Source organism: Erinaceus europaeus, chromosome 7, assembly GCF_950295315.1.
Source record: "Erinaceus europaeus chromosome 7, mEriEur2.1, whole genome shotgun sequence".
NCBI classification, from domain to species: Eukaryota; Metazoa; Chordata; class Mammalia; order Eulipotyphla; family Erinaceidae; genus Erinaceus; species Erinaceus europaeus.
In genome coordinates, this window is record NC_080168.1 from 83,691,065 (window position 1) to 83,718,981 (window position 27,917).

The 27,917-nt window shown below is 41.2% G+C and overlaps 1 protein-coding gene across 2 annotated transcripts in view; it reads left to right on the top strand.

The window, feature by feature from the left end:
* The first annotated feature begins 2,685 nt into the window (after window positions 1–2,685).
* Window positions 2,686–27,917, top strand: part of WDFY2 (WD repeat and FYVE domain containing 2) — a 198,568-nt gene continuing 173,336 nt past the window's right edge. Inside the window, exon 1 of one of the 2 annotated variants that reach the window (XM_060194876.1) lies at window positions 2,686–3,220. In XM_060194876.1, the coding sequence (XP_060050859.1) occupies window positions 3,084–3,220 (137 nt within the window). In that variant the 5' untranslated portion in view covers window positions 2,686–3,083. The remainder of the gene's footprint in view (window positions 3,221–27,917) is intronic. The other variant, XM_007521564.3, reaches the window with a different exon arrangement.

Genomic DNA, 27,917 nt, shown 5'->3' on the forward strand with positions numbered 1-27,917 from the left:
AGGATGGAAAACTATCATACAAGCCAATGGCCCACAAAAAAGGGCAGGAACAGCTATTCTCATATCTGACACGATAGACTTTAAAATAGATAAGATTTAAAAAGATAGGAATGGACACTACTTAATGCTCAGAGGATCAGTCAATCAAGAGGACTTAACAATTATTAACATCTATGCACCCAATGAGAAGCCATCTAAATACATCAGACTTCTACTGAAAGAGCTACAGCAATAATTAACAGCAACACAATCATAGTAGGGGACTTCAACACCCCACTCTCTCAACTTGACATATCATCCAGGCAGAAAATCAATAAAGACATAAGGGAGCTAAATGAAGAGATAGATAAACTAGAACTATTGGACATTTTCAGAGTCATTCATCCCAAGAAACTGGAATACACACTTTACTCAAATCCACATGGGTCATTCTCAAGGATAGACCATATATTAGGTCACAAAGACAGCATCAGCCAAGTCAAGAGCATTGAAATCATCCCAAGCATCTTCTCAGACCACAGTGGAATTAAACTAACACTTAACAATCAACAAAAGATTAGTAACAGTGCCAAAATATGGAAGCTCAACAGTACACTACTTAACAACTTCTGGGTCAAAGAGGAAATCAAGGAAGAAATCAAAATGTTTCGAGAGTTCAATGAAAATGAAGACACAAGCTATCAAAATATTTGGGACACAGCTAAAGCAGTACTAAGCGGGAAGTTCCTAGCTATACAAGCACACATTAGGAAACAAGAAAAAACACAAATAAACAGCCTGATTGCACATCTTAAAGACCTAGAAGAACAACAACAAAGGAACCCTAAAGCAACCAGAAGGACAGAAATCACTAAAGTTAGGGCAGAAATAAATAACATTGAGAATAGGAAAACCATACAAAAGATGAATGAAAGTAAATGTTGGTTCTTCAAAAGAGTAAGCAAAATCGACAAACCTTTAGCCAGACTCACAAAACAAAAAAGGCAGAAGACCCAAATAAATCAGATAGTAAATGAAAGAGGAGATATCACAAGAGACACCGCAAAAATTCAACATATCATGTGAGGCTTCTATGAACAACTATACGCCACCAAGCTAGAGAACCTGGAAGAAATGGACGATTTCCTAGATACCTACCAACTTCCAAAACTAAGTAAAGAGGAAGTGGGTAACATGAACAGGCCCATCACAGCTAATGAGATTGAAACAGTTATCAAAAATCTCCCCAAAAATAAAAGTCCTGGGCCAGATGGTTTTACAAATGAATTCTACAAAACCTTTAAAGAGGAACTAATACCTCTCCTTTTAAAAGTCTTCCAGAAGATTGAAGACACTGGAATACTCCCTGCCAGCTTCTATGAAGCCAACATCACTCTGATACCAAAAGCAGACAGGGACACAACCAAAAAAGAAAACTAAAGACCAATATCTCTGATGAACATAGATGCGAAAGATACAGCAGTATATCAAAAAGATTGTTCATCATGACCAAGTGGGGTTTATCCCAGGCATGCAAGGTTGGTTTAATATACGTAAATCAATCAATGTGATCCACCACATCAACAAAAGCAAGACCAAAAACCACATGGTCATATCAATAGATGCAGAGAAAGCCTTTGACAAAATCCAACATCCCTTTATGATCAAAACACTACAAAAAATGGGATTAGATGGAAAATTCCTGAAGATAGTGGAGTCTATATATAGCAAACCTACAGCCAACATCATACTCATTGGTGAAAAACTGGAAGCATTTCCACTCAGATCAGGTACTAGGCAGGGCTGCCCACTATCACCATTACTATTCAACATAGTGTTGGAAGTTCTTGCCATAGCAATCAGGCAGGAGCAAGGAATTAAAGGGATACAGATTGGAAGAGAAGAAGTCAAACTCTCCTTATTTGCAGATGACATGATAGTATACATGGAAAAACCTAAGGAATCCAGCAAGAAGCTTTTGGAAATCATTAGGCAATACAGTAAAGTGTCAGGCTATAAAATTAACATTCAAAAGCCAGTGGCATTCCTCTATGCAAACACTAAGTTAGAAGAAATTGAAATCCAGAAATCAATTCCTTTTACTATAGCAACAAAAACAATAAAATATCTAGGAGTAAATCTAACCAAAGAAGTGAAAGACTTGTATACTGAAAATTATGAGTCACTACTCAAAGAAATTGAAAAAGACACAAAGAAGTGGTCCCTCCCACGACTTGGCCAGCAGCTGCCAGGCCGGAGTCCTCCAGGATAGGAGTAGAGATAAGGGAGCAGTAGTATACTCGCGACAGGCTGTGGAGCCGCTTAAAACTACAACTCCCAGAAGCCCATGGGGCCGCACTCCACGGCTTAGGCCTGGACCGTAGTGGGAGCTGCTAGCCGCTTCCCTCTGAAGGCTGAGGAAGACAGATAACCCGGACGCATGCACAATTTTGTCTTAAGTGTAATACTTTAGAAGGCTCTTTCCGGTTTTGCCCTAAGGTGCTTTTCCGCGCCCCACCTCCCTTTCAAGATTTCAAGGGGGCGGGCCTCTGGCTAGCGCGTTCCCTGGAGTGCGTGTACACTCGCCTCAAGGGAGGTTATAGGAGGGGACTAAACGTCCACTGTGGAAGGCGGTGAGAGGAGGCCTCAGAAAGTGAAAATACACACGCCTTCACGCTAGTGCCGCCGAGTTTGAAGGACTTGTGGGCGGGGCGGAAATGAACTGTGGGTTGACGCGTGCGCATTGGGCCGCCATTACCCCGCCTCTTCTGTCATATCTCCCCGCCTCCTTCGCCACCTTTCCGGAAGTGCTGCGGCCCAGTGACCACGAACCGCCACCTCCGGCGGCAGGCCCCGCCCCCGGCCCCGCCCCCTGCACTGGTGTTGGCGCGGGCTGGCAGCCCGGGCCGTGCGGTTTCGGTACCCGAAACCCGGAGCGCTGAGTCGTCCGGCGTGCAGCGGCCAGGCTATGGTCGCCGGTCCCTCGCGTCCCGCTCGGGTCGACCAGGGCTCCTTGCTCGGCCTGTGTCCAAGTCCGAGCGGTCTCTTCAGCCCGGCCCCGCAGCTCGTTTGGCGGCGGCGGCGCCCCCGGCGCGCCCCCTCCGATGGCGGCGGAGATCCAGCCCAAGCCCCTGATCCGAAAGCCGATCCTGCTGCAGCGGGTCGAGGGGTCCCAGGAGGTGGTGAACATGGCGGTGATCGTGCCCAAGGAGGAGGGCGTCATCAGCGTTTCGGAGGACAGGTAGGACCCTGTCCCGCGGCCGGAGGAGGGGCGGGACGGGCCGTCAGCCCCGGGACCGGTGCCGGGGTTGTGTCTCCACGTCCGCGCGAGTGTAGACGTGCTGCGATGAGTTCTGATTCCGTGCGCGTCCTGCGGGTGCGGGTGTCCAGCCGCGCCCCGCCGCCGCCCCCGCCGCCGCCCCCGCCGCCGACGCCGCGGGATCTGGGGAGCCCAGCCCGGGCCGGGGGGGGCGTCTGCGGGGGTCCGAGGGCCCCGGGCTCAGGGTGCTCCAGCCACTGCCCGTGGGCCGGGCTCGGGGACCGGAGGGCGGCGGAGGGGCTGCCCGGCCCTGCAGGTGCGTGTGTGGAAGATGCTGCTCGGTCTCTGTTTCCAGCACCCTGCACAGAGCCCGGGGTTCCAGACCGGGAAGGCAATGTCATGCCATGTCCTCCTCTCTGCAGTCAGCTTTCATGGCCTTCAGTGAACTGTGCAAGTTGTAAGAAAGAGTCACTTTGGGCTTTTGCCCCAAGGGAGAGTCGCCCCTCCTCTTTCTTCCCACCTTTTCTGATCCCTTTAGGCTTCAGGGGAAGTGCCTAGAACTTCTAGGGAACCACTGCAGCAAATGACTCCTTCCTTTGCCTGCTTCCTCCCTTCCTTTTTTTTTTTTTTTTTTCCTTTGCTTAATTTGCAGAAGTGGAGCCAGTTCTGCCTAAAATGTATCCTCCTTGTTTTTTCACACAATAGCCTTTTTTTTTATGGCCTTTAACTAAGTGCCCTTTAATATGCAGAAATTAGGCCTAGGTAGCCAGTTTGCTTAAAAATACTGCTTGAATATCATAGTTACGATATTTACCAGGAACCCTTACGCAATTCTATCAACCAGCATTCTGAAAAATGTAGCATTATAGAAGTATATGAAAAAGCGCTTTAACCTTAAAGCAATAATTAGGTTTTCCTAATGTAAATTAAAATTATGCTAAAGTAGAGATTTTTTTTTCCACCACTCAAAATTGCAAGGAGAGGTAAAGCCACATTTTAAAAAAATTGCTTTCTTTGTAGCACTTGGAGTGTGACCTCAAGAATTGATTGATGGGTTTATTCATGCCCTAAGTTCTTCAGTGTAACTAGCATGAATGCATTAATGATTTTCCTGTCTCCATCATACTCCGTACAAATTGCTAAATGGTGCTTGATTCATTTCCTGTGCAGTCAGTAGAAAATATTGTAAAGATAAACTGCTGGCAAAAAGTTAGTGAACAGGACAGATTTAATATATGAATGTTGTCTAGTCTGAAGATAGTCAGTTACCTCAACTGGTTCTACCCAGTCAGTTACAGGTCAATGTATGAATGTAGGAGCCTTTTGCAGTATATAAAGAAGCCTTACAAGTATTTAATTTTCCCACAGAGGCAAGGTTCAATTAAAGAGACTCCTTCTGGATTTCTAAAATTTTTTTTTTGTGTGTGTGTGTCACATACTTGCTTTTAATGGAATACATGGATAGACATTGCTTTTCCCGTCTCTAACTACTAGAGGTAAAACTACTCATCGTAACTGCTGTAGGAACGTTCATTGAGTCTAGTAAGAGGAGAGCAGTAGTAGGTAAGTCTAACCAGAGTTAATATTAGCTTTGATACTTAATGAGAAACCAACAGATACCAGAGCACTACTCCATAACCTGTGAAACCAGGGGATGGAAATTGGGGATGGAACCTGAGTCCTCACACATGTGAGGAGGAGTGTGCTCCACCATTGAGCTCCCTCCATGACCATGGACTTAAAACTTTTTTTGCTTCAGTGATTTGACTAGTGGTTTTCATAGGACTTAATCTCCCTCTGTCCCTCTCTCCCTTCTTTTCTCCATTCTTTCTTCTGATTTATTGATTTGCTAATGGGGCAGTGGGGAGAGAAACAGACTGAAACATCACTCTGGCACATGTGATGTTGGGGAGTGAGCTTGGGACCTCATGCTTCCAAGTCTTCCAACATTATAACCACTGTTTCTTTTTTTGCTCTAACATGCATTTCAGAGAATTTGGGGGAAGCTGAAGGATACATTTTCATTTGATTAAAGGAGTAAAGAAATACTGTGGTGTTTACCTAAATGTACTTAGGCATCTAACATGTGCGCTCAACCAGGTATGCCAACACTGTCTGTCCCCAGCTACATGTCAAAGTAATTTTACCTTTTCTAGTTTGCAGTGTACAAAACTATTTTATTATAGAATTACTGTTACATAAGGATTTCCCATAAGGCCCGAGTTGTTCTTTATGTGTATTTTATTATCTCGCCAGCAAATCTATTTCTTTTTTTTAATGAGGCCTACTTTTTTTTTTTCAATTTTTAAAATTATATTTATTTATTTACTGGATAGAGACACCCAGAAATTGAGAGGAGGAGGGGAGATAGAGAGGGAAAGAGAGAGAGACACCGGTAGACCTGCTTCATCACTCGCAAAGCTTTCCCCCTGCAGGTGGGAACTGGGAGCTCGAACCTGGGTCCTTGTGCACTGTCATATGTGCGCTCAACCAGGTGCGCCACCACCCAGCCCCCAGCAAATTTATTCCTATATATCATATTTTCAGTCACACACACAAAAGGACTTGGTTTATTTATATCTCTGTTTCAGTTATGATTTTCTTCAATAAAGAATTGATCTAAAAAATTGATCTGCATTCTTGTTCCTCAGAATCCACTGTTAATATCACTTGATATAATACTAGAGATAAGAAGATAGGATATTAATTTTCATCAATACCACAAAATCATTGAAATTAACTGTTTCAGGTGGAAACTACTGTAAGGCTTGGGGACCAGGCGGTGGTACACCGGGTTAAGCACACATAGTACAAAGCACAGGGACCTGTGTAAGGATCCTGGTTCGAGTCCCAGCTCCCTACCTGCAGGGGGAAAGCTTTGCAAGTGGTGAAGCAGGTCTATAGGTGTCTTTCTCTTCTCCTCTGTATCTTCCCCTCTGCTCTCAATTTCTCCTGTCCTACTCAATAAAATGGAAGAAATGGCCCTCAGGAGCAGTGGATTCATAGTGCTAGCACCAAGCCACAGTGATATACCTGGAGGGGGAAAAAAAACCCCAAAAAAAACTACTAGGCTTCATTTGCGATTTATAAGGTTAAGCCACAAATAATGTCCCACTCCTGAATGGGAATGTCCTATAAATTCCTTAGAAATCATAACTTCTTTTGATCTCTGACTCTTGATAGTCTATCCATACCTTGGAAAAATTTAACATTTTCTGTTTTGTCTTTTTTTAAAGATTTATTTCATATGAAAGCACCAATCTGGTACATGGGGCACCAGGGATCAAACCAGGAGCTTCATGCAAGTCCAGTGCTCTACCATTTGAGCTATTTCCCCAACCACAACATTTCCTATTTTAAACAGCATTACAGATAATTGTTGTTCATTTATCTTCATGAGTTCCCTAACATGCTATGTATATCTTATTCATTATAATATCTTTTGGACTACCATAGCGCTTGTCCTACAGCATACCCTCAATAAACATTTATTTATCAGTGATTCTTGTATTTTTTTTGTTGTTTCTGAAACTATAGCTACTATTTGAAGCATTTAATTGGCATTTGTTGAATGAATTTTTTGACAACTTGTGATTTATGTGGAGAATTTATACTTGTGGAAAAAGCTTGGTGTGTTAAAACTTTGAAAGTTCACAGATTGCTTCATTCATCCCATCAACAAATGCCTGAGTTCCTCTGTGTGTACCAAGCACATGTTTACACTTGATTGATAAAAATGACAAGGTCCTTTCAAGATGCCTCACAATTTCATGGGAATTATTTAGAAGATAATCAAAGGAAACCACACACAGCTAGACTAGAACTGGAAAGAAAATTTTCAGGTGGGGAAGTATATCAGCATTCCTCAGTCCTTGTTCTAAATTTTACCTTCGTTTGTTGATTTCTTTCATTTGGACTAACATTTTTATCGTATTGCTACTTTCATCAGTGGGTTGATAATCTAGCCTTCAGGCTCAAGAGTGGATAAAAATCTTTCACCTTAGTACAACTAAAACAGCCTGAAACTTTACTACATTCTATCAAGGGAGGAAATAAATGGGTTAAAAAGTGGTATAAAAACAGCCTGGCTTACAAGCATAAATCTGGTGCTGTTGTAATACAGAGCTTACTCCGGGAGGTATCTGGCCTTATCTGAGCCTGTGAGTGCTTTGGTTTAGTTGAGTTCTATCTCTAAAGAACACACCCAGCTTTGGTACTTGGATATGTTCCAATTTTGGTACTTGGGTGTGCCGATTTTCTTTCAGGATGAGTTTTTCTCTTAGTGCATTTTAACATTCCTTGCTAAGGGTCTTCCAGATACCTCAGCTTTATTTTGGTTAAGACTGATATCTGGTGTATAGCGTGTCCTGGTCTCCCTTGTTCAGTGTAACAGCCTTCTCTTCAAATGATGAAGGCCAGGAGAGACCTCTTACCAGGTGGGACAAAAACTTTTGAATTTGCAAGCTTTTTGAAAAATGTGCCTGAGATTGAGTTGAGAGCCTCATACATGCCTCCCCTGCATTCCACCACCCCTGTTCAATTTAAATTATTTTAACATGAGAGAGAGATATCATTGTTCCACTATCCATGGAGTTCCACTTGATTTATCTTAAGTTGGTCTCATGTGGTACCTGGAATCAAACACAGAGTTCAGGCATGTAAGACTCCAGGCACTGTGCATTTTTTTTATATGACTTGCTAACAGAAGTCAGTGACATTTATTTTCATACAGAGAATTTCAGTAGTTGTAGTTAGTGCAGAGGAAATTACTTCTTCACCAGGAGTCTCTACTGGTGAAATGGGCAAAAGGGGGTTAGATTATTTATTTATTCCCTTTGGTTGCTCTTGTTTTATTGTTGTAGTTATTGTTGTTATTGATGTCGTCATTGTTGGATAGGACAGAGAGAAATGGAGAGAGGAGGGGAAGATGGAGAGGTGGAGAGAAAGACAGACACCTGTAGACCTGCTTCACCGATTGTGAAGTGACTCCCCTGCAGGTGGGGAGCTGGGGGCTTGAACTGGGATCCTTAAGCCAGTCCTTGCGCTTTGTGCCACCTGCGCTTAACCTGCTGTGCTACCGCCCAACTCCCAGGGGATTAGATTTTTATTTTTATTTATATTTTAATTTTTTAAAATATTATTTATTTATTTATTAGAAAGGTAGGAGGAGAGAGAGAAAGGACCAGACATCACTCTGATACATGTGCTGCCAGGGATTGAACTCAGGAACTCATACTTGAGAGTCTAATGTTTTATCCACTGCACCTCCTCCTGGACAACAGGGTTAGATTTTTAATCTCATAATAAGATATGCTGAAGACAGATGGAAGTAGTGTCCTTTGGGCTCACTTGGTTGTAGCATGGAGAGAAAAGGAACCCTTTTTTGGTAGGTAGTTCGGGATAAGTAGTTCATAAGAAAAAGCCAGGGTAGGGAAAGAGCTTTCTAGGCTTGGGGAAAGCAAACTCTCTTTAACTGAGAAGTACCACCAGTGCACTGGTTTAGACTAGATCAGGAGTTTGTCAGCTTGAATTCAGAACTCCTCTCTGAGTGTCACATATTAAGGAAGCTGGAAAATTAGTGTCTTCAGGGGAGTTGCTATAACAGTAAAATTCCCCCCCAAATCTCTGGGTTTAAGAAATTGGAATTGTTTACTAGATAAAAAGATGGGTGGTGTGGTGATAGGGTGTTGGGGACGGAGGTTTTGAGTAGCTGAGCTTTCTATTTGGACCTTATTCTGTAGGCCAATTTATGCTGCACAGTCAAATGTGTTCTCTGTGAGCTGTGGGGCAGACAGAACCCTTGCAATGAGTAAAAGGTGATGAGATTTTTATCTCACTATAAAGAGGCCTGATCCCCGGTGGCTACCTTGAACAAAGGAGAGATGTAATACATGCTCACGAATGAGTTAAGTAATGACTGATTAATCACCTATTTGAAATGGAACAGGAGTGAGGAAGGAGGTTGTGAGTTTCCTGAAGCAAAGAATAGAACTTTTTTTTTTTTTTTTTCATTTTTACCTCCAGGGTTATTGCTGGGGCTCAGTGTTTGCATTACTGCTCCTGGTGGCCATCTTTTTTCCATTGTTGTTGTATAGGACAGAAAGAAATTGAGAGAGGAGTGGAAGAAGAGAGGGGGGAAGAAAGACACCTGCAAACCTGCCTTATTGCTTGTGAAGCAATCCCCTGCAGGTGGGGAGCTGGGGTCTTCAACTGGGATCCTTGTGTGGACCTTGAGCTTCACACTGTGCGCACTTAACCCAGTGTTCTACCGGACCCCCAGAGTATAACTTTTGAGAAGCTTAGCAGTTTGACTTAGTGTAGTGTAACCATTAACTGGGGATGGTGGTGAGCTGGGACTGAGACTAGAGAAGGGGTTCCAGTTCTAAACCACTATGATTCTTATTGACCATGACTATTTAACCTTTATTTTTAAATTTTTATATTTTATTTATATATTAATGGTGGAGAAAGGGAACAAGGACAGAGAACGAGAACATTACTCTGGCACATGTGATGCTGGAATTTGGATTCAGACTCCCATACCTGTAAGTCCAGTCTATTGTACCACCTTGCAGGTCACTTTTTTTAATTTGTTTTTAGTTTTTAAAAAGGAGATGAACCTGTGACAGTGCATGAATCATTCAATTACTGGACAACCTCCCCAGCACAATTTTCTTACTGTTTATTTGAGAGATAGAGACAGAGACACAGAGGAGAGGCATCACAGCACCAATCTACCATCCATGGATCTCCTGCCAACACTAACACTGGTATTGCTATTTTGTACTGGGACTCAAACCCAGGGTTTTGCACATGGTAAGGCATGAGCTCTTCTTCCAGGTAATCTGCCTTCTTCCCACTCCCCTAGCTGTTTCCCAAAAGATACATTAAGTTTTTATTTATTTATTTATTTATTTTTTAGATTTTATTTCTTTATTCATGAGAAAGACAGGAGGAGAGAGAGAAAGAACCAGACAGCATTCTGGTACATGTGCTGCCGGGGATTGAACTCAGGACCTCAAGCATGAGAGTTCAATGCTTTATCTATTGCACCACCTGCTGGACTACAAATTTTTATTTCTTTTAGTATATTCTCATAGTGATAGTTTTATTTACCATTGATTATTTTCATTGTGAAGTTGCACTATCAGTTCTTTGGTTGAAACCATTAGTTTACTCAGACTTTGATCTTGGCCCAGTACAATTAATCTCTTGGTAAGAGTTTATGTATCATATGTTTTCTAATATTTGCATCAAAAATATTTTTAAAAACACAAAGTTTTCTCACAGTTTAAGCCTAGTTGTAAAAGTTAAGACCTTTTTAGAGTCACAGGGCGAGGTCTGTGAAATTGACGAAATTAGAAGACATCTGGGGACTAGGTAGTGGTGCACCTAGTTGAGCACACATGTTATAAGCAAAGACCTGGGTTCAAGCCCCCAGCCCTCCTGCAGTGGGGAGGCTTCACAAGTGATGAAACTAGTCTGCAAGTGTCTCTCTTTCTCTCTGTTTCTCTACCCCTCAATTTTTCTGTCTTATCAAATCAAATAAATTAAAAAATATATGGAAAAAATGGCTTTCTGGAGCAGTAAATTTGTTGTGCAGGCACCAAACCCCAGTTATAACCCTAGTGAGAAAAAATGTTATGTGTAAAAAAGACATATAAACTAATTTGAGTTGATTTTTTTTTTTTTTGCCTCCAGGGTTATTGCTGGGGCTTGGTGCCTGCACTATGAATCTACTGCTCCTGGAGGCTATTTTTTTCCCTTTTTGTTGCCCTGGGTGTTTTATCGCTATTGTAGTTATTATTATTGTTGTTATTGATGTCGTTGTTGGATAGGACAGAGAGAAATGGAGAGGGGAGAAGACAGAAAGGGTGAGAGAAAGACAGCTACAGACCCGCTTCACTGCTTGTGAAGCAAACTCCTGTAAGTTGGGAGCCAGGGTGGGGGGGCTCGAACTGGGATCCTTAGGCCAGTCCTTGAGCTTTGCGCCATTCGTGCTTAACCTGCTGCACTACCGCCCGACCCCCTAATCTGAATGTTTTAAGTTTCTAATGCATAAAATTAATAAACTTTTTTTTTTTTAAATACTTATTTACTAACATGGCAGATGTCTCTGTCTCTATCTAAAAAGAAAAAGGCTAGGAAGTGGGTGCATCTGGTTAAGCACACACATTATACTGCACAGGTTCCTGGGTTCAAGTCCCTAGTTCCCACCTGCAGGAGGAAAGCTTCATGAGTGGTAAAGCAGGGCTACAGGTGTCTCTCTGTCTCTTTTCCTCTCTATTTCCCCCTTTCCTCTCAATTGCTTTCTGTCTATAGCCAATAATAAGTAAATACATAAAAAAAGTTCATTCTGAGTGGTGAAGCCTCAGTGATGACAAACAAAACAAAAAACGAAACACAAGTATGAAAATTAATGCTGAATTCAGAATACCCAGGCAGTTCCTGCCAGGAGGTCTGTCTGGAAACAGGCTGCCTCTGTTTCTGAAGGTCAGAATACAGAATGGCTTCTTCTTCTTCTTCTTCTTTTTTTTTTTCTTTTAAGGAAAAGATCACTATGGGAAAGCTTGTTTAGGGAGGCTCGCTAGAGGAGTCTTAGCTTCCAGTAATCCCAGAGCTCTGCCTGGTTCCCACTTACTGTATTGGGCTGTCAGGAAAGTGATAATGCATTTTTGCATATAAAAACAGAAAAATATATTGTAACTTTTCAGACAACCCAGTATATAGATAAACCCAATTCTGTCCAGAACCTCAAAGATCTTAAAAGGGTATTTTCATCTAGGTATTGTCAAAACATTGTAAGATATTAGTGTGACAACTTTAAAGTGATTTAAAAGTGATTTTCAGATGGTGAAATCCAAACAGCTATTTTATAAGTCAAGTGTCTGGAAACATTTTTTTAAAAATATTTATTTTATTTATTTGTTCCCTTTTGTTGCCCTTGTTGTTTTATTGTTGTAGTTTTTATTGTTGTTGTCGTTGTTGGATAGGACAGAGAGAAATGGAGAGAGGAGGGGAAGACAGAGAGGAGGAGAGAAAGATAGACACCTGCAGACTGTGAAGCGACTCCCTTGCAGGTGGGGAGCCGGGGTTCGAACCGGGATCCTTATGCCGGTCCTTTTGCTTTGCGCCACCTGCGCTTAACCCGCTGTGCTACAGCCCGACTCCTGTCTGGAAACATTTTGAAAAGGAAAAATGGAGGGGGTGGATATCATAGGATCTTAGGTAACTGCAATCAGATTGTTGATCTTTTCCAAGCAAACCAAATCAAAACTTTGAAAAGAAAACATTACTTTTTATTTGCACAGCATCTTTTCCTGACTTTCTCTTTGAACTTGGATTTAAGAGGGAGGCATTTTGTTTATAGCTGAGAGCCATTTTGATATTAAAAAATAAATTTCAAGAAAAAAATTAACAGTTTTTTAAAAATTAAAGCACCAAGTAACACTGCTAAATCAGTAAGTAAGTTGTGATTTAATACTATTTCAATTCATGAACATAACTGCAACACCAAAGTAGATTGTTTACAATGTATACTTAGTATTAAGCCAAGCTGTTCTCAATTACAGTATCAGGATAGAAAGAATAGAAAAAGGAAGCAATGTCCATTTATGTTGTATGAATTGGTCTCCCTAGGAGAATGCCATAATTAACCTAAAAATTCCCTAACAGAAAAAATTGCCCTTGTATAACTTCGACTAGTAGTTTCTTTCTTTTTTAAATTTTAAGGCCAGTATCTTCCTCACCCATAACTTCATTTAGTTATCAGTAAAATTAATTCAGAGTTATAAGGAACTAAAAAAAATAAATAAAAAAGGTAGGCTGGGGAGACAGCATGATGTTTATGCTAAAGATCCTTGCCAGAGGCTGACTCTGAAGAACCAGGTTCAATCCCAAGCACCATTGTAAGCCAGAGCTAAGCAGTGCTTTTGTTTCTCAGTTATTAAATTAAAAAATAAAATATTAAAATAAAAATTAAGTAAATAAAAAGGCATGTACTTGTTTCTTGGCAAGATATTAATATAAATTTGATATTAACCTTATGTCTGTTATGTAGTCAGGTATTGTCGCTGTTGTTTGCCCTGTATGTGTGTGTGTGTGTGTGTGTGTGTGTGTTGCTTGGTAGCTTTATTTTGAGGATTCTTGGAAAAGAACTGGGACAGGTGGTCTACTCTCTGCCATACTCTGCATTGACCTTGAGCCTATCTGAACCTACCTTAGGGCATATCACGCTAAGCCATTTTCTCCAGCTGGCATAGGAGGCCCTAGACCTTCCTCGCCATAGTCCTGGAGCTCTGATGTACACACAGAGTGATCACATGATCCTAACATCTCCCACAGAGGGAAGTGTACAGAGGGAGAAAAAAGAGCAAACGCTTGGGGAGGCCACTGTAAAATGATACTTTCCAGAGCTATGGGATGGCAGTGCTTATTTATTACCACATAAAATATTAAAGAGTTGTCTGTTTTGTATTGGTTTCCAGTACCTAGTTGAACTAGATTTGTTGCATTCCTACTACTAGATGAATCCTCTAGTTTTAAATACTGGACATTTTAGCTCTAGGTAGTTCTCTCACTTTGAAGCTTTTTCTGACCACCAACTGGAGTTATCTTTTTATAAAATAAATGTATTTAGCATTGCTCCACAAAACTTGTATGTTCTCAAATATACTGAAATTAAAATAAAAAATTAATAATTATTATTATTACTATTTTTACTGCCACTAGGATTATCACTGGGGCTTGGTGCTTCCAAGGTCAGTTAAATGCTCCCAGAGACCATTATTTTTCTTTCATCTGTTGATAGAGACAGAAATTGAGGTGTGTGTGTGTGGGGAGACAGGGAGAGAGACACACACAGAAATTGAGGTAGGGGAAGATAGAAAGAGACACCTGTAGGACTATTTCACGATGAAATAGTCCTCACTTCCACAGGTGGGGACCCTGTGCTTGAGCCCAGGTCCTATGTCTTTTACTAGGTCATCCCTGCCTGGCCCCCCAAATAAGTTTTCTATACTTATTTGCATTTTTTTTTTTTTTTTTGGCGAGGGGAGTGCTGGAGATCAAACCCAGAACCTCATACACACACAGTATGTGTTCTGTCACTCACCTGCATCTCAAATTATATCCTTTTAATGTGGTGTGTATGCTGATGTATTCATTTGGGGTCATTTTATTAAATCATGGTTGTGACATATTTAGTTTATTTCACTACCCATCATGGGTTGTGAACGACTGTTTGAAATAAGATGCTTTAAACAAATTGTTTAAGTTTTGACCCCTCCTCCTTTCTTGGTGTGTAGTTTTAGTTTCCTCTAAGATGCAAATGCCATTCAGCTCAGAGACCTCCACCCCACTGACTTTTCCTACCCCTGACCTGCCCTTCCTTTTTGAACACCCACAGTGATCATAGAATTGACCTAGACCCACAGGAAGCCTCAGAGTCAGGAGATAACTTTTGTTATGTCCTTTCAGTTCAGAGTCAGAAAGGTCAGGAAAAAAATTTTAAAAAGTACAGTAAATTGAGCAGTTCTTTGAACAGCTGCATTTTTGCTTTCTCTTGTATGTTCATTTCTTTAAGAGTTGGGACTCAGAAGCTATACTTTGACAAATTATGAGTGATAGTTTTTTTTTCCCTCTTCACCAGAGCACTACTCAGCTCTGGCATATGGTGGTACCTGGGGTTAAACTTGGAACCTTTTGGTGCCTCAAGCATTTAAGTCCTTTTGCATGACCATTATGCTCTCAGCATCACTTATTGGATAGCTCTTGTGCTTTACTTTGCATTTATTTTTAATTTAATTTAACTTAATTTTTTTGCCTCAAGGGTTACTGCTGGTGCTCAGTGCCAGTACTACAAACTCACTGTTACTGGCAGTTATTTTTTCCATTTTATTGGATAGGACAGAGAGAAATTGAGAGAAGGGGAGGAGATAGAGAGGAAGAGAGAGAGAGAAAAATAGATACCTGCAGACCTGCTTCACTACTCATGAAGCATCCCCCCTGCAGGGGGGAACTGGGATCCTCTCATGGGTCCTTGTACTTCATACTATGTGTGCTTAACTGGGTGTGCCACCGCCTAGTACGCCCTTTTCTATTTATTTATGCAACTATTTTTATTACAAAATCAAATTCTCATAATCAACAGAACCTTTTATGGTTCTGTTGTGGTTCAAGGATTTCTTTTCCTTTTTATTTTCATTATCTTTATTTATTTATTGGATAGACAGTCAGAAATCAAGAAGTGGGGAGATAGAGAGGAAGAGAGACAGAGATACCTGCAGCACTACTTCACCACTTGTAAAGCTTTCCCCCTGCAGGTGGCAACTGGGGGCTTAAACCTAGGTCCTTGAGCCTTGTAACATATGTGCTTAACCAGGAGTGCCACCACCCAGCCCCATCTTTTTCTTCTCTTTACACTAGTCCTATACTTGTAATCACTGTAGTGAATGAGTTGTTCTTGACTGCTTGTGGAGTTGCCATGCCCAGGCCAGTAACTAATGGGAAAAAAATCATTTAGCTTGAAATGACTGGCTCTTTACCAGACTATAGGATGTCAGTTTCAGTTTTCCCACCTGTAAATTGGGAATTATGACCCCTCCTAGGGTTGCTAGAACATTTATGTGAGGTGCTATTTCTGTAGGACTTGGTATCACAATTATCTTTTTTGATAACCACATGCCTGCAAGTGGTAGGCTTTTTCTCTTGTTATGATTCTTTTAGGGCTTCACTATTTTAAGAATTATGATGGATACACACAGGTAGAATTATTGAGTTTTGATTTGTCTCCTTTAATATAATTCTTACCTTCTTGTCCTCTTCTCCGAATGTATATGGCTGGGTTATGCTTTCACCTTTTAAATCGCCATTTCCCGAGCTTGCCCTATGTAAGCCAGCATTTAAGAGAGTATGTGGATGGTGGATGCTGTGTCCTTTGTAGAGTTTTCTCTCTCCCCACTTTACATCTTCTGAAATGTTGTCTTTTGTCCCCACTGGCCTCTCTGGAAGAGTAAGGGCTGGATCTTCCATGTATTCATGGGTCATACATTGAAGTAGGGATGGAATTCTGATTTACTGTTATCATTTTTAAAATATTTGTTTATGTATTAATGAAGGAGAGAAGGAGTGAGATAGAGAATCAGAACATGACCCTGGCACACATGATGCTGGGGGACTGAACTTAGGTGGGACCGAAACTGATCCTTGAACAAATTTTGTCCATATACAATGTTTTGAGAAGTTTGGATTAATAGCCAAGATTTAGAAATCTGTATTTCGGGAGTCGGGCTGTAGCGCAGCAGGTTAAGCGCAGGTGGCGCAAAGCACAAGGACCGGCATAAGGATCCCGGTTCAAAACCCGGCTCCCCACCTGCAGGGGAGTCGCTTCACAGGCGGTGAAGCAGGTCTGCAGGTGTCTATCTTTCTCTCCCCCTCTCTGTCTTCCCCTCCTCTCTCCGTTTCTCTCTGTCCTATCCAACAATGATAACAATAACTACAACAATAAAACAACAAGGGCAACAAAAGGGAATAAATAAATAAAATATTAAAAAAAAAAGAAATCTGTATTTCACATATTACATGATTCAGATTGTTGACTTCCTTTTATGGCTGTGAAGAAGCAGCTATGCCAAGTCCCAGATTCCTCTTTTGTGGGCCCCTATCTCTGCCCACTTCTGACTGGGGGCATCTGAGAGAGGCCTTGAGGCAAAGCAGTGTGGGCAGAGACTGAGAGACCCCACTTCTTCTTCCCCTTTTTTGAGTCAGTAGTTAACTGCTGTTCTTGGTATTTGGAAGAAGGAGAACAAAAATTGAAAGTTGTCTGGAAAACCCATATTTCTAGAAAATGAGATGGAGAAGAGGGAGGAAACACATATTAATTATAATTAAAAATGAGTAAAGAATTAAGATGCTGGATCAGGAGATAACTCACTGAATAGAGTGTATACTTTACCATGCTCCAGGATCTGTGGTCCCTAGTCACCGTATAAGAACACTTGCAAGGAGGAAACTTATGTCTCTGTCTCTCACCCTCTTAAAAACATCCAAATGGGTGGAATGTGTATTGTGTGTGTATTTTGGGGAAGCGGGGGATATCTTGATGGCATGAAGTCCTGGCAGCAAGAAAAAAGAGATCAATACATCTTTTATAAAAGATAATGATTAGTCTAAAAAATACCTACTTATTGGGCTGGGGTAATAGCATAGTGGTTATATAAAAAGGCTTTCATGCCTGAGGCACCAAAGGTTCAATCCCCAACACTACCATAAACTGAATCTTAGCAGTGCTTAGATAAAAAAAAAAAAAGTCCAGATACTGTGTTTTATACAGTAAATATATAAATATAAGCTGGTATTGGTCAGTTAGACTGTATTTATCCCTCCCTATTCTTCTGGCTAGCTGTGTGATACTTAATTACATCTAAACCTTTGAAACTATGAGTGGGGGTTCAAAAAATAACTACCATACAGGGTTATTTTGAGGGTTCAAGGGTGTCATGATGTTGTTTAGTGAAATAAGTCAGAAACAAAAGGATGAATATGGGATGATCTCACTCATAGACAGAAGTTGAAAAACACGATCAGAAGGGGACCCTAAACAGAACTTGGACTGGAATTTTACCAAAGTAAAAGACGGGGGCAGGGGGTAGGGTGGAGAGGGTTCAGGTGCTGAAACATGATGGCAGAGGAGGATCTAGTGGGTGTTGTATTGTTATGTGGCAATGTTATGCATGTACAAACTATTGTATTTTACTGTTGACTGTAAACCATTAATCCCCCAATAAAGAAATTAAAAAAAAAGGTGTCACGATGTAAGGTGCTGTACCCAGCAATTTCTCCAGAAATATTAGGCACCCCCCAACTATTTCTAGTTCTTTTAAAAAAGATTTATTACAGAGAGAGAGGGATAGAGGGAAGGAGAGGTAGAGAAAGAGACAGAAAGAGAGAGAAACACTGCTAGGGATTAAACCCAGAAACTCTTTTTTGTTCTTTCTTTGTCTTTGACAATATTGAGTCTTGTGACTATGGATATAGAATTGTCTCTGCTTACTTAGTTATTTGATCTTGTTTATCAGAATTTTAAGTTTTCTCTATATAAATTTTGTATATAGTTGTCATATATATATGTATTTTGGTTTTTGGGGTGCTGATGTATGTGGTTTATTTATTTAGTAGAATTTATTTTTTTATTTTTATTTTTTTTAATAAGAGAAACCAGAGAGAGAGAGACAGACTCAGCCATGGTTTAAGGTGGTATAGGGATTGAACTTGGGACCTGTAGGGAGGAGGGTGTCATAGGCATGAAGGTTGATGCTCTATTAGGCAGTATTACCCCTCAACCTGAAACCTTTCTATACTACTTCAATAAATTACAGTTATTAAATGAACCTTTTAAGAGTTGCATACATGTGGAGATATAGATCAGTAACACGATATAGCCCCAAAAGCTATACATACTCCACATGTATAGTGAATAAAGGTTTATTTTCTTGAAATTCCTCTAATCTGAGTAGCTTCTAGTGGTTCATTAGAACTAGGATGGCTAGTATCCAACTTTAGTTGACATTGATTTGGGATAGGCCCTTTTTGGTGCTTTACCACTATGTAATTATGGGAAAGTTCCATTCTTGAGCTTGAAGGACTAAACTTGAGTTTGGAAATTTGAAGCAACTGGCATTTTCTACATTGCATAAATACCAAGTTTTTCCTTTTAGAAGGTTACTGTCAGGTGGTCTAGGAGGTGGCACAGTGGATAAAGCATTGGACTCTCAAGCATGAGGTCCTGAGTTCAATCCCCGGCAGCACATATACCAAAAAGATGTCTGGCTCTTTCTCTTTCTCCTCCTATCTTTCTCATTAATAAGTAAATAAAATATTTTTTTTAAAAAAGAAGGCTATTGTTAGTATTTCTAGTGTCTCAGGTCACTTATTTCTATTTTTCTAAAACTTATACTTAATTTTTTTTTTTTTTTACGTAGTAGTTCCACACATGTGGAAAAGTGAGGTTAACACTGGTTTCAAATACTGGGTTGATGGATTTGTAGAGAGAATGGGATCATGATGGTAAAGCATTTAGTTATTTGATACGTAGTTAAGCTGGGAGAATGCCAAGTTTTAAAATTAAAAAAAGATAACATTATTGGGGCTTGGCTGTGGCACACCTGATTGACTGTACACATTACAGTACACAAGGACCCAGGTTCAAGCCCCCCAGTCTCCACCTGCAGGGGGAAAACTTCATGAGCAGTAAAGCAGTGCTACAGGTATCTTTCTTTCTCCCTCTCTATCTCCTCTCTTGTTTCTCTCTGTCTCTTTCTTATAAATTATAAAAATAAAAAAATAAAGAAGTATACTACTGCTGGAGAAGTAGTGCAACAGACTCTTGCCTGAGGCATTAGAGGTCCCAGGTTCAAATCCCAGCACCACCAACAGTCAGGGATGAGCAGTGCTGAATGCAAAGTAATAAAAAATAGTCATAGTACAAAAGAAACAATGCACTAAGGTTAGAAAAAAGGTTATTAATTTTCCAACTAATTTCCCATGGGGACTAATTAATCTATACCATGACTAAAGCTCTGCATATTTCAAGGGAAAATAGCAGACCAAAGTATTAGATGTTAGCAGATCAATTTTAAAAGTATTTAAATGTGTTTTTAAGGTGATAGTGCATCCATCTGTGAAATTTAGAAGGCTGTACTGAGAAAAGTTAAGCTTCTTCCCACTTGAAGGTTTTAAGATTTGGTGAAAGGAAAGCCGATAGTATCTGCACACGCTAAGATATGTGCCCTGATGTAGGTCACTGTGGGCATTTCTGCTTGGGAGGTGGTAAGCTTTTCACTTGTTAAACTATTGTAGCGATTAGCAGTGCTAACTTGTGGCCTCCACCTCCTCTTGATCTCTTGATAGCTGCATTCCCTTAACATACTTTCCATGTACTTGTACAAATACAAAATAAGACCTCACATGCACTGCAGTAATTTCTTTATCTTCTACTCTGGGGTTCTAGCTATGCTTCTCAAGACCACTAGCTCAGGACTTAGAACATAGTTGGCAAAATTGAGCCATTGAAGATGTGCTTCTAGTTCACAGTGAGGGAGGGAACTGTTCTGTCTATAATGGTGGTGTCTCTTAGACTTTTTTTGGTGCTGTGAACAGAAACCAATTCTTATGTTTTTTAACAGGAGAGAGAGGATAGAGGTTACCACAGCACCAAAGTTTTCTCTGTTTCCATGGCACAGGAGGCTGTAGTATCTTGCAGAGTCCAAGGATAGTGCCTTAGAAGTAAAGATAACCATACCCAAAACCAGAAAGTCCCCTCTCCCTGCTTCAGATGGGTTTCTCTGTGTCTCTTTCAGCCTGTCTTTTGCTAACATTGGTTTTCTGTTTCTCTTAGTGGCCCATGTGGCAGAACATGGCTGCCAGCTGCTCTTGAACAGCTGTGTATGTTATTGTCTGTATGAGCAAGGAGGGATTGATTCAGCTTCCCAGTCCTAGTTCTAGAAGGACCTATTTGTCCACCCAGGATCAGCTCTGCTTTCTGGGATTGCAGCCAGATGTGGGGTCCATTTTGCAGGAGGAATAAGGCAATCTTTGCTGCAACCTGTGGCAGCAGAGGGGAGGGGCATGTGAAATCAGGAGTCCAGCATGTGCCTGCTGTGAGGTGATGTGCATGTGAGAGCAGCTCATGCCCTCACAACCTTATGAGTTATTGCTCTAGTAGCAGTAGAACAAGCACTTTTGCTTTTCTCATGATTTAAGAAAACAATTTATTTCATGAGAGAAGAAGAAGAAGAAGAAGAAGAAGAAGAAGAAGAAGAAGAAGAAGAAGAAGAAGAAGGAGAAGAAAGAGAGAGAGAGAGAGAGGGAGAGAGGGAGAGACTCTACTTCAGTATGTGTGACACACTGGGGATTGAACTGGGGGCCTCCAACATGCAAGTCCTGCGCTCTACCAGCTAAGCTATTTCCCACATGAAAGTTGTAAGAACAGTGTGGGGAATAGATTACTTAGTAGATCTAGGATTTACATGCACTAAGCTCCCAGTTCGATCTCTGATAACACACACTACTCAAATTGCCACTTTCTCTTTGTAGCTTCATTTGCAAATTTAACACGTTGATTGCTATATTCCTGTAGTGAGTTATCAGGTGAGAAATGGGTGGGTATTTTATTATGAATGTTTGCTGCTTAGGGTTATTAATAGCAATTGGTAATGTCTAACAATTGTGTGCCAAGTATCATGCTAAGCCCTTTATGCCCCTTCTCTTATTTAAACCTCAAGGTAGTTTTATGAAGCTAGAATTCTGATTTTCCTGAAAGATGAGGACCCAGACACAGCAAGTAGGAAGCAGAGGTGGGACTGAGTGTGTCAGCTTTACTTGTCTACACTGGCTCCATGAGATTGTTGAGGAAGGTGTTGTGAAGGACCTGATGAAGCTTCCAGCAAAAGCACAACAGGCTAAACTGGATTTCTCAGAGGAAAAGCCTGTGAGTCAGCTAACCAGCGAATGACAACATGAATTAAATAGAAAGAGCTAGGGATGCCACCAGCCCTGTGAGGCCCTTCATTACTTGGTTATAGAATTGTAGCTGTCACCTTGTGTAGTGGTGTCAGTGAGGGCTGTGCACTTACTGCTGCACAGTAGGTGTGGGAATAAAGAAGGCCTTGGAGGCTGAAAGGAGCCTTTGTCACTGGGCTGAGCTTCCTGTTCTTCTCACTTTGCAAAATATTTGGCTTTCGTCTCCACCTCTGCTCCCAAACTGAAGGTGCCTCTCTGGCTTTCCCCTTCATATCTGCTCAGAAAGTCAGTCACAAGACCAGCTAACTTCAAGTGAGGAGGGGAATAAGGACACAGGTGATTGCTTTGTAGTGGTTTATTTTTTTAACACCTTTTAAAAGAAAGTTTTGAATTTTATTTATTCATTCACTTATTTATTATTGGATAGAGACAGAGAAATTGAGAGGGAAGGGGGAAGGAGGAGGAAGAGGAGGAAAAAGAGTGGGAGGAGGAGAAGAAAGAGAGAGACCCACAATACTGTTTTACTAATTGTGAAGCTTTCCCCCTGCAGGTGGGGACTAGGGGGTAGAACTTGAGTTGAACATTATAATAGCCAGGCGTGTCACTGCCCACCCATATTAAAAAAATTTTTTTAGTGATTTAATATTGATTTACAAAATTCTAAGAATTCCACACCTTCCCCACCACCAGTGTTCTGTGTCCCCATTCCCTCCACTGGAAACTGGATTAGTTTTTCCAAGATCACAGATATGGGTTGGTTATTATTATTATTATTTTTTTTCCTCCTCCAGGGTTATTGCTGGGCTCGGTGCCTGCACCATGAATCCACCGCTCCTGGAGGCCATTTTCCCGCCCTTTTGTTGCCCTTGTAGCTTCGTTGTGGTTATTATTATTGCCCTTGTTGACGCAATTCGTTGTTGGATAGGACAGAGAGAAATGGAGAGAGGAGGGGAAGACAGAGAAGGGGAGAGAAAGATAAACACCTGCAGACCTGCTTCACCGCCTTTGAAGTGACTGTCCTGCAGGTGGGGAGCCGGGGGCTCGAACCGGGATCCTTACGCCGGTTGGTTATTATTTTTATAACTATCTATATTATATATACTTGCCCATTTTCTCTATGGCCCTGCTTTCTCTTCATTTCTAAGTCACACATATTTCTTCTGAGTGTACCCTTTTCCCCTCATTTTTTTCTCTTCTATCTCAGGGGCCTGATAAAATTGGAGTTCAGAGCCTCTGGTCATTTTCCCATAACATTTACCCCTCTGAGAGTATGGATCAATTTTTTTTTTTATGGGGTGCAGAAGGTGGAAGGTCTGACTTCTATAATTGCTTCTCTGCTGGACATGGTAATCGGCAGGTTGATCCATAGCCCCCAACGTGTTTCTATCTTTTCCTAGTGGGGTAGGGCTCTGGAGAGGGGAGGTTCCAGGACACATTGGTGAGGTCGTTTGCCCAAGGAGTTCAGGATGAAATCATAGTAGCATCTGCATCTTGGTAGTGACTGAAATACAGTAAGATAAGTAGGGCAAAATATTTAATAACTAGGAACCATAAAGAAGGAGTAGAGCAGATGGGAATAAAGATTTTAGGGTGGATAGAAGTTAGATAGTGTATTTTAGGTATGTTGCTAGGATCCCATGACTGTGGTAATTTTTGATAAAGCTTGATAGCTAACTTGCAGGGGGACCAAAACTGTTGTCTGTAAACAACTGTTGTTGTTTACAATAAACTGTTGTTTATTGTAAATACAATAAACTATTTACTATGTTCATCTAACCCAGCACCCATATTTAGCACAGGAGCCTGTATAACCTCTGAGTCCCTGTTGATCTGTGTTTGTAGTCCATGGTCACAGCTGGGAACAGTTTAGGCTGCACTCATTTCAGGACCAGTTTTCCTCAAGGCCTGCCCATATTTTTAACACTTTAAGGAATTTGGGGCCTGGAGTCATAGATCACTGTCTAGGATGCCTGCATTGCCATGCACATGACCCAGGTTCAAGCCCTGCATCCCATGGGAGTGCCATGGAAACAGAAAGCTTTGGTGCTGTGGTAACCTCTATCCTCTCTCTTTTTAAAAGATATTTTTATTTATTTATTTATTTGTTATTAGATACAGAGAGAAATTGAGAGGAGAGGAAAAGATAGGGAAGGAGAGTGACAGAGAGACACCTGCAGCCCTGCTTCACCACTTGTTAAGCTTTCCCCTTGCAAGTAGGGATCAGGGTCTTAAACCTGAGTTCTCGTGCACTGTAATGTGTACGCTTAACCAGGTGCGCTACCACCTGGTCCCGTGACCTTTTTGCTCTCCAACCTCATCCGAATTAAAAAAAAATGTGGTGAAGTAGAATGGTGAAATGGATATTGAAGGAAATAAAGAACAAGTATGAGGCTAGGGAAGCTACAACCCGTCTTTACTCCTTAAGCTTTGGTATAGCTTTTTCTCCATATAGGTTCCATATGAATTTTGTACCATTTAATAATGATTACAACTCTTCCCTTGCCCTCAACTCTGCTCCTGTCGGCAATGCAGAATAGATCCCCACATATTTGACACTTGGAACAGATCCCTAAATTGGCCCAATTGTTGTAACCCAAATCTTTTGTGTAGGAACCTATGGTTTCTTAAGTTTATGAGTATAGACTAGGTGATTTATGAGTATAGACTTGATGATTCATATGAATAAATGCTTCAGCCAAAGGCTTAATCAACTAAGTTAGCAAAGAGAAGTATTAAGAGGTCTTGTCCAGAGTTGGGCGGTAGCTCAGTGGGTTAAGCACTCGTGGTGCAAAGTGCAAGGACCCGGTAAGGATCCCTGTTCGAGCCCCCAGCTCCCTACCTGCAGGGGAGTCGCTTCACAGGCAGTGAAGCAGGTCTGCAGGTGTCTTTCTCTTCCCCTCTCTGTCTTCCCCTCCTCTCTCCATTTCTCTCTGTCCTATCTAATAACAGTGACATCAATAAGAACAACAATAACTACAAGAACAATGAAAAACAAGGGCAACAAAAAAGGGAAAATAAATATTAAAAAAAGAGGTCTTGTCATTTTTTTAAATATTTATTTTTCCTTTTGTTGCCCTTGCTTTTTCATTGTTTGTTGTTTTGTTTTTAATTTTTTTTATTTATTTTAAAAAAAGGAGACATTAACAAAACCATAGGATAAGAGGGGTACAACTCCACACAGTTCCCACCACTAGATCTCCATATCCCATCCCCTCCACTGATAGCTTTCCTATTCTTTAACCCTCTGGGAGTATGGACCCAAGGTCATTGTGGGATGCAGAAGGTAGAAGGTCTGGCTTCTATAATTGCTTCCCTGCTGAACATGGGCATTGACTGGTCGATTCAGACTCCCAGCCTGCCTCTCTCTTCCCTAGTAGGGCAGGACCCTGGGGAAGCTCCAAGACATGTTGGTGGGGTTGTCTGTCCAGGGAAGTCTGGTTGGCATCATCTTAGCATCTGGAACCTGGTGGCTGAAAAGAGAGTTAACATATAAAGCCAAACAAATTGTTGAACAATCATGGACTTAAAGGCTGGAATAGTGCAGATGAAGTGTTGGGGGGGTACTCACTGCAGACTATTGTGTACTTTTGCTTTCAGGTATATATTTTGCCCTAGTTTATGGATACATGTGAACATATGCTCTATCTCATGGCACCTAGTCTATATCTAGGTTTTGGGACTTTGTTAGGAAGTGAACCACCTGGAATGGAATTAGAGAATACTATGAAAGGAAAGGTCTCACCTGAGTAATGAAGCTGAAGCGTTGTCATTCCACACCTGAAGTCTTTGGACACAGTCTGAAGTGAAGCATGCTGAGGTGGCACTTGTTGCATTGATTAGGTTGGGATTGGCGGATGCAATATTATTTGGTATGAAGTAAGAGAAGCATGCAGGAAAGTGCGCCCCACCCTAAGGTTCCAGGACTGGGGGAAATATAGGCTCTATAGTAGAAATGTGAGGTTTTTGCTGTCTTAGGGTTCAAGAAGACAATAGATAGCTATTGTTATATTCACAGTATTTGGTAATTGGTTTAACTTTGAAAAATCCCTTTGTTAGGATTTGCTGTATAATACCCAACATCACCATAATTTATGTCCTTTGACATTATTTGTATATAGCTGTACCACCGGTTGCTTCTGTTCTCCCTGGTCTAAGCTTTTGAGAGAGTCAACATATCAAAGACTCAGCCTATGTATTAAAAAGACTCAGTCTGTGCTTTAAAAAGTTTGAGACATACAATCAATTTTTCACCTCTCATATTAATTAAATAGTGATTTATATGACTACAAATTAATAGGAGTGTACATAAACACCATTCCCACCACCAAAAGACTGTATACCATCCCCCCCCCCCCCCCCCACGGGAAGCCGAATATCCACCCTGAACCTCACCCCAGGGTTTTTACTTTGGTGCCCTACTCGAGATTTAGTTAAATCCTGCTTTTCTTTCTGTTCTTCTTTCTCAACTTCTGTTGATGAGTGGGATCATCCCATACTCACCTTTATCTTTCTGACTTAGCTCACTTAACATAATTCCTTCTAGCTCTGTCCAAGATGGGTCAGAGAAGGTGGATTCATTGTTCTTGATAGCTGCATAGTATTCCATTGTGTATATATACCACAGCTTTCTCAGCCACTCATCTGTTGTTGGGCACCTGGGTTGCTTCCAGGTTTTAGCTATTACGAATTGTGCTGCTATGAACATAGGTGTACAGATATCTTTTTGGTTGGGTGGTATGGAGTCCTTGGGGTATATCCCCAAGAGAGGAATTACTGGGTCATATGGTAGGTCCATGTCTAGCCTTGTGAGAGTTCTCCAGACTGCTCTCCACAGAGGCTGGACCAGTTTACATTCCCACCAGCAGTGCAGAAGGGTTCCTCTGTCCCCACAGCCTCTCCAGCATTTGTTGCTGCGGTCCTTTTTGATGTATGCCATTCTCTCAGGGGTGAGGTGGTATCTCAATGTTGTCTTTATTTGCATTTCTCTGACAATCAGCGATCTGGAGCAATTTTTCATGTGTTTGCTAGCCCTTTGGATCTCTTCTGTAGTGAATGTTATGTTCATATCCTCTGCCCATTTTTGGATGGGGTCATTTGCTTTTTTGTTGCTAAGTTTGCTGAGCTCTTTGTATATTTTAGTGATTAATCTCTTGTATGATGTATGGCATGTAAAGATCTTCTCCCATTTTGTGTGGGATCTCCTTGTTTGTGTGATAGTTTCTTTGGATGTGCAGAAGCTTTTCAATTTGATGTAGTCCCATTTCTTCTTTAGTCTTCCTTGCAACTAGGTTTGTATCATCAAGATGTCCTTGAGGTTTAGGTGGGAAAGTGTTCTACCAGTGTTTTCCTCTAAGTATTTGATAGTTTCTGGTCTAACATCCATGTCCTTAATCCATTTGGAGTTGATTTTTGTTTGTGGTGAGATAAGGTGGTTCAGTTTCATTTTTCTGCATGTTTCAACCCAGTTTTCCCAGCACCTTTTATTGAAGAGAGCCTTCTTCCTCCATTTAGTACTTTGGGCCCCCTTATCAAAGATTAGATTCCCATAGGTGTGGGGCTTTAGTTCTGGGCTTTCAATTCTGTTCCACTGGTCTGTGTGCCTGTTTTTGTTCCAGTACCAGGATTTTTTGATGATGACGATGGCCTTATAATATAGTTTGAGATCTAGTGCTGGTATGCTTCTAAATTCTGCTTCTAAGACCCCTTCTGTTTCATTGATTTAATCCCCCCTGTTTAACACTGTATTCTATTTACATAACCACTGTTAACTAAGCACCCCCCTGCCTCTAGGACATTGGTTTAATCCTCACTGGTTCATGCTTTTTCCTTTTCCCCACCCCCTATCCTATGTACATCCTCTTCGGACCTGACTCTTCCACCTCAGGATATATATAAGGACAAGATTGTGATTAGAGATAGCTTAGATTGTGCTGCGTTCCACATGAATAAAGACTGAACTGCGTACCACTCAGCCATGAGTCTCTGGTCACCTCTCTCTCTCCTGCCCACAAAGCTAGCCCGACAATCTAGGAGTGTGATACCTCCATTTCTGTTTCTTTTCCTCAAGATGGTTTTGGCAATTCTAGGTGTTTTCAGGTTTCAGATAAATGATTGTAGTTTATGTTCTATTCTTTTAATTAGTTTGCTTTGGGTATTGCGT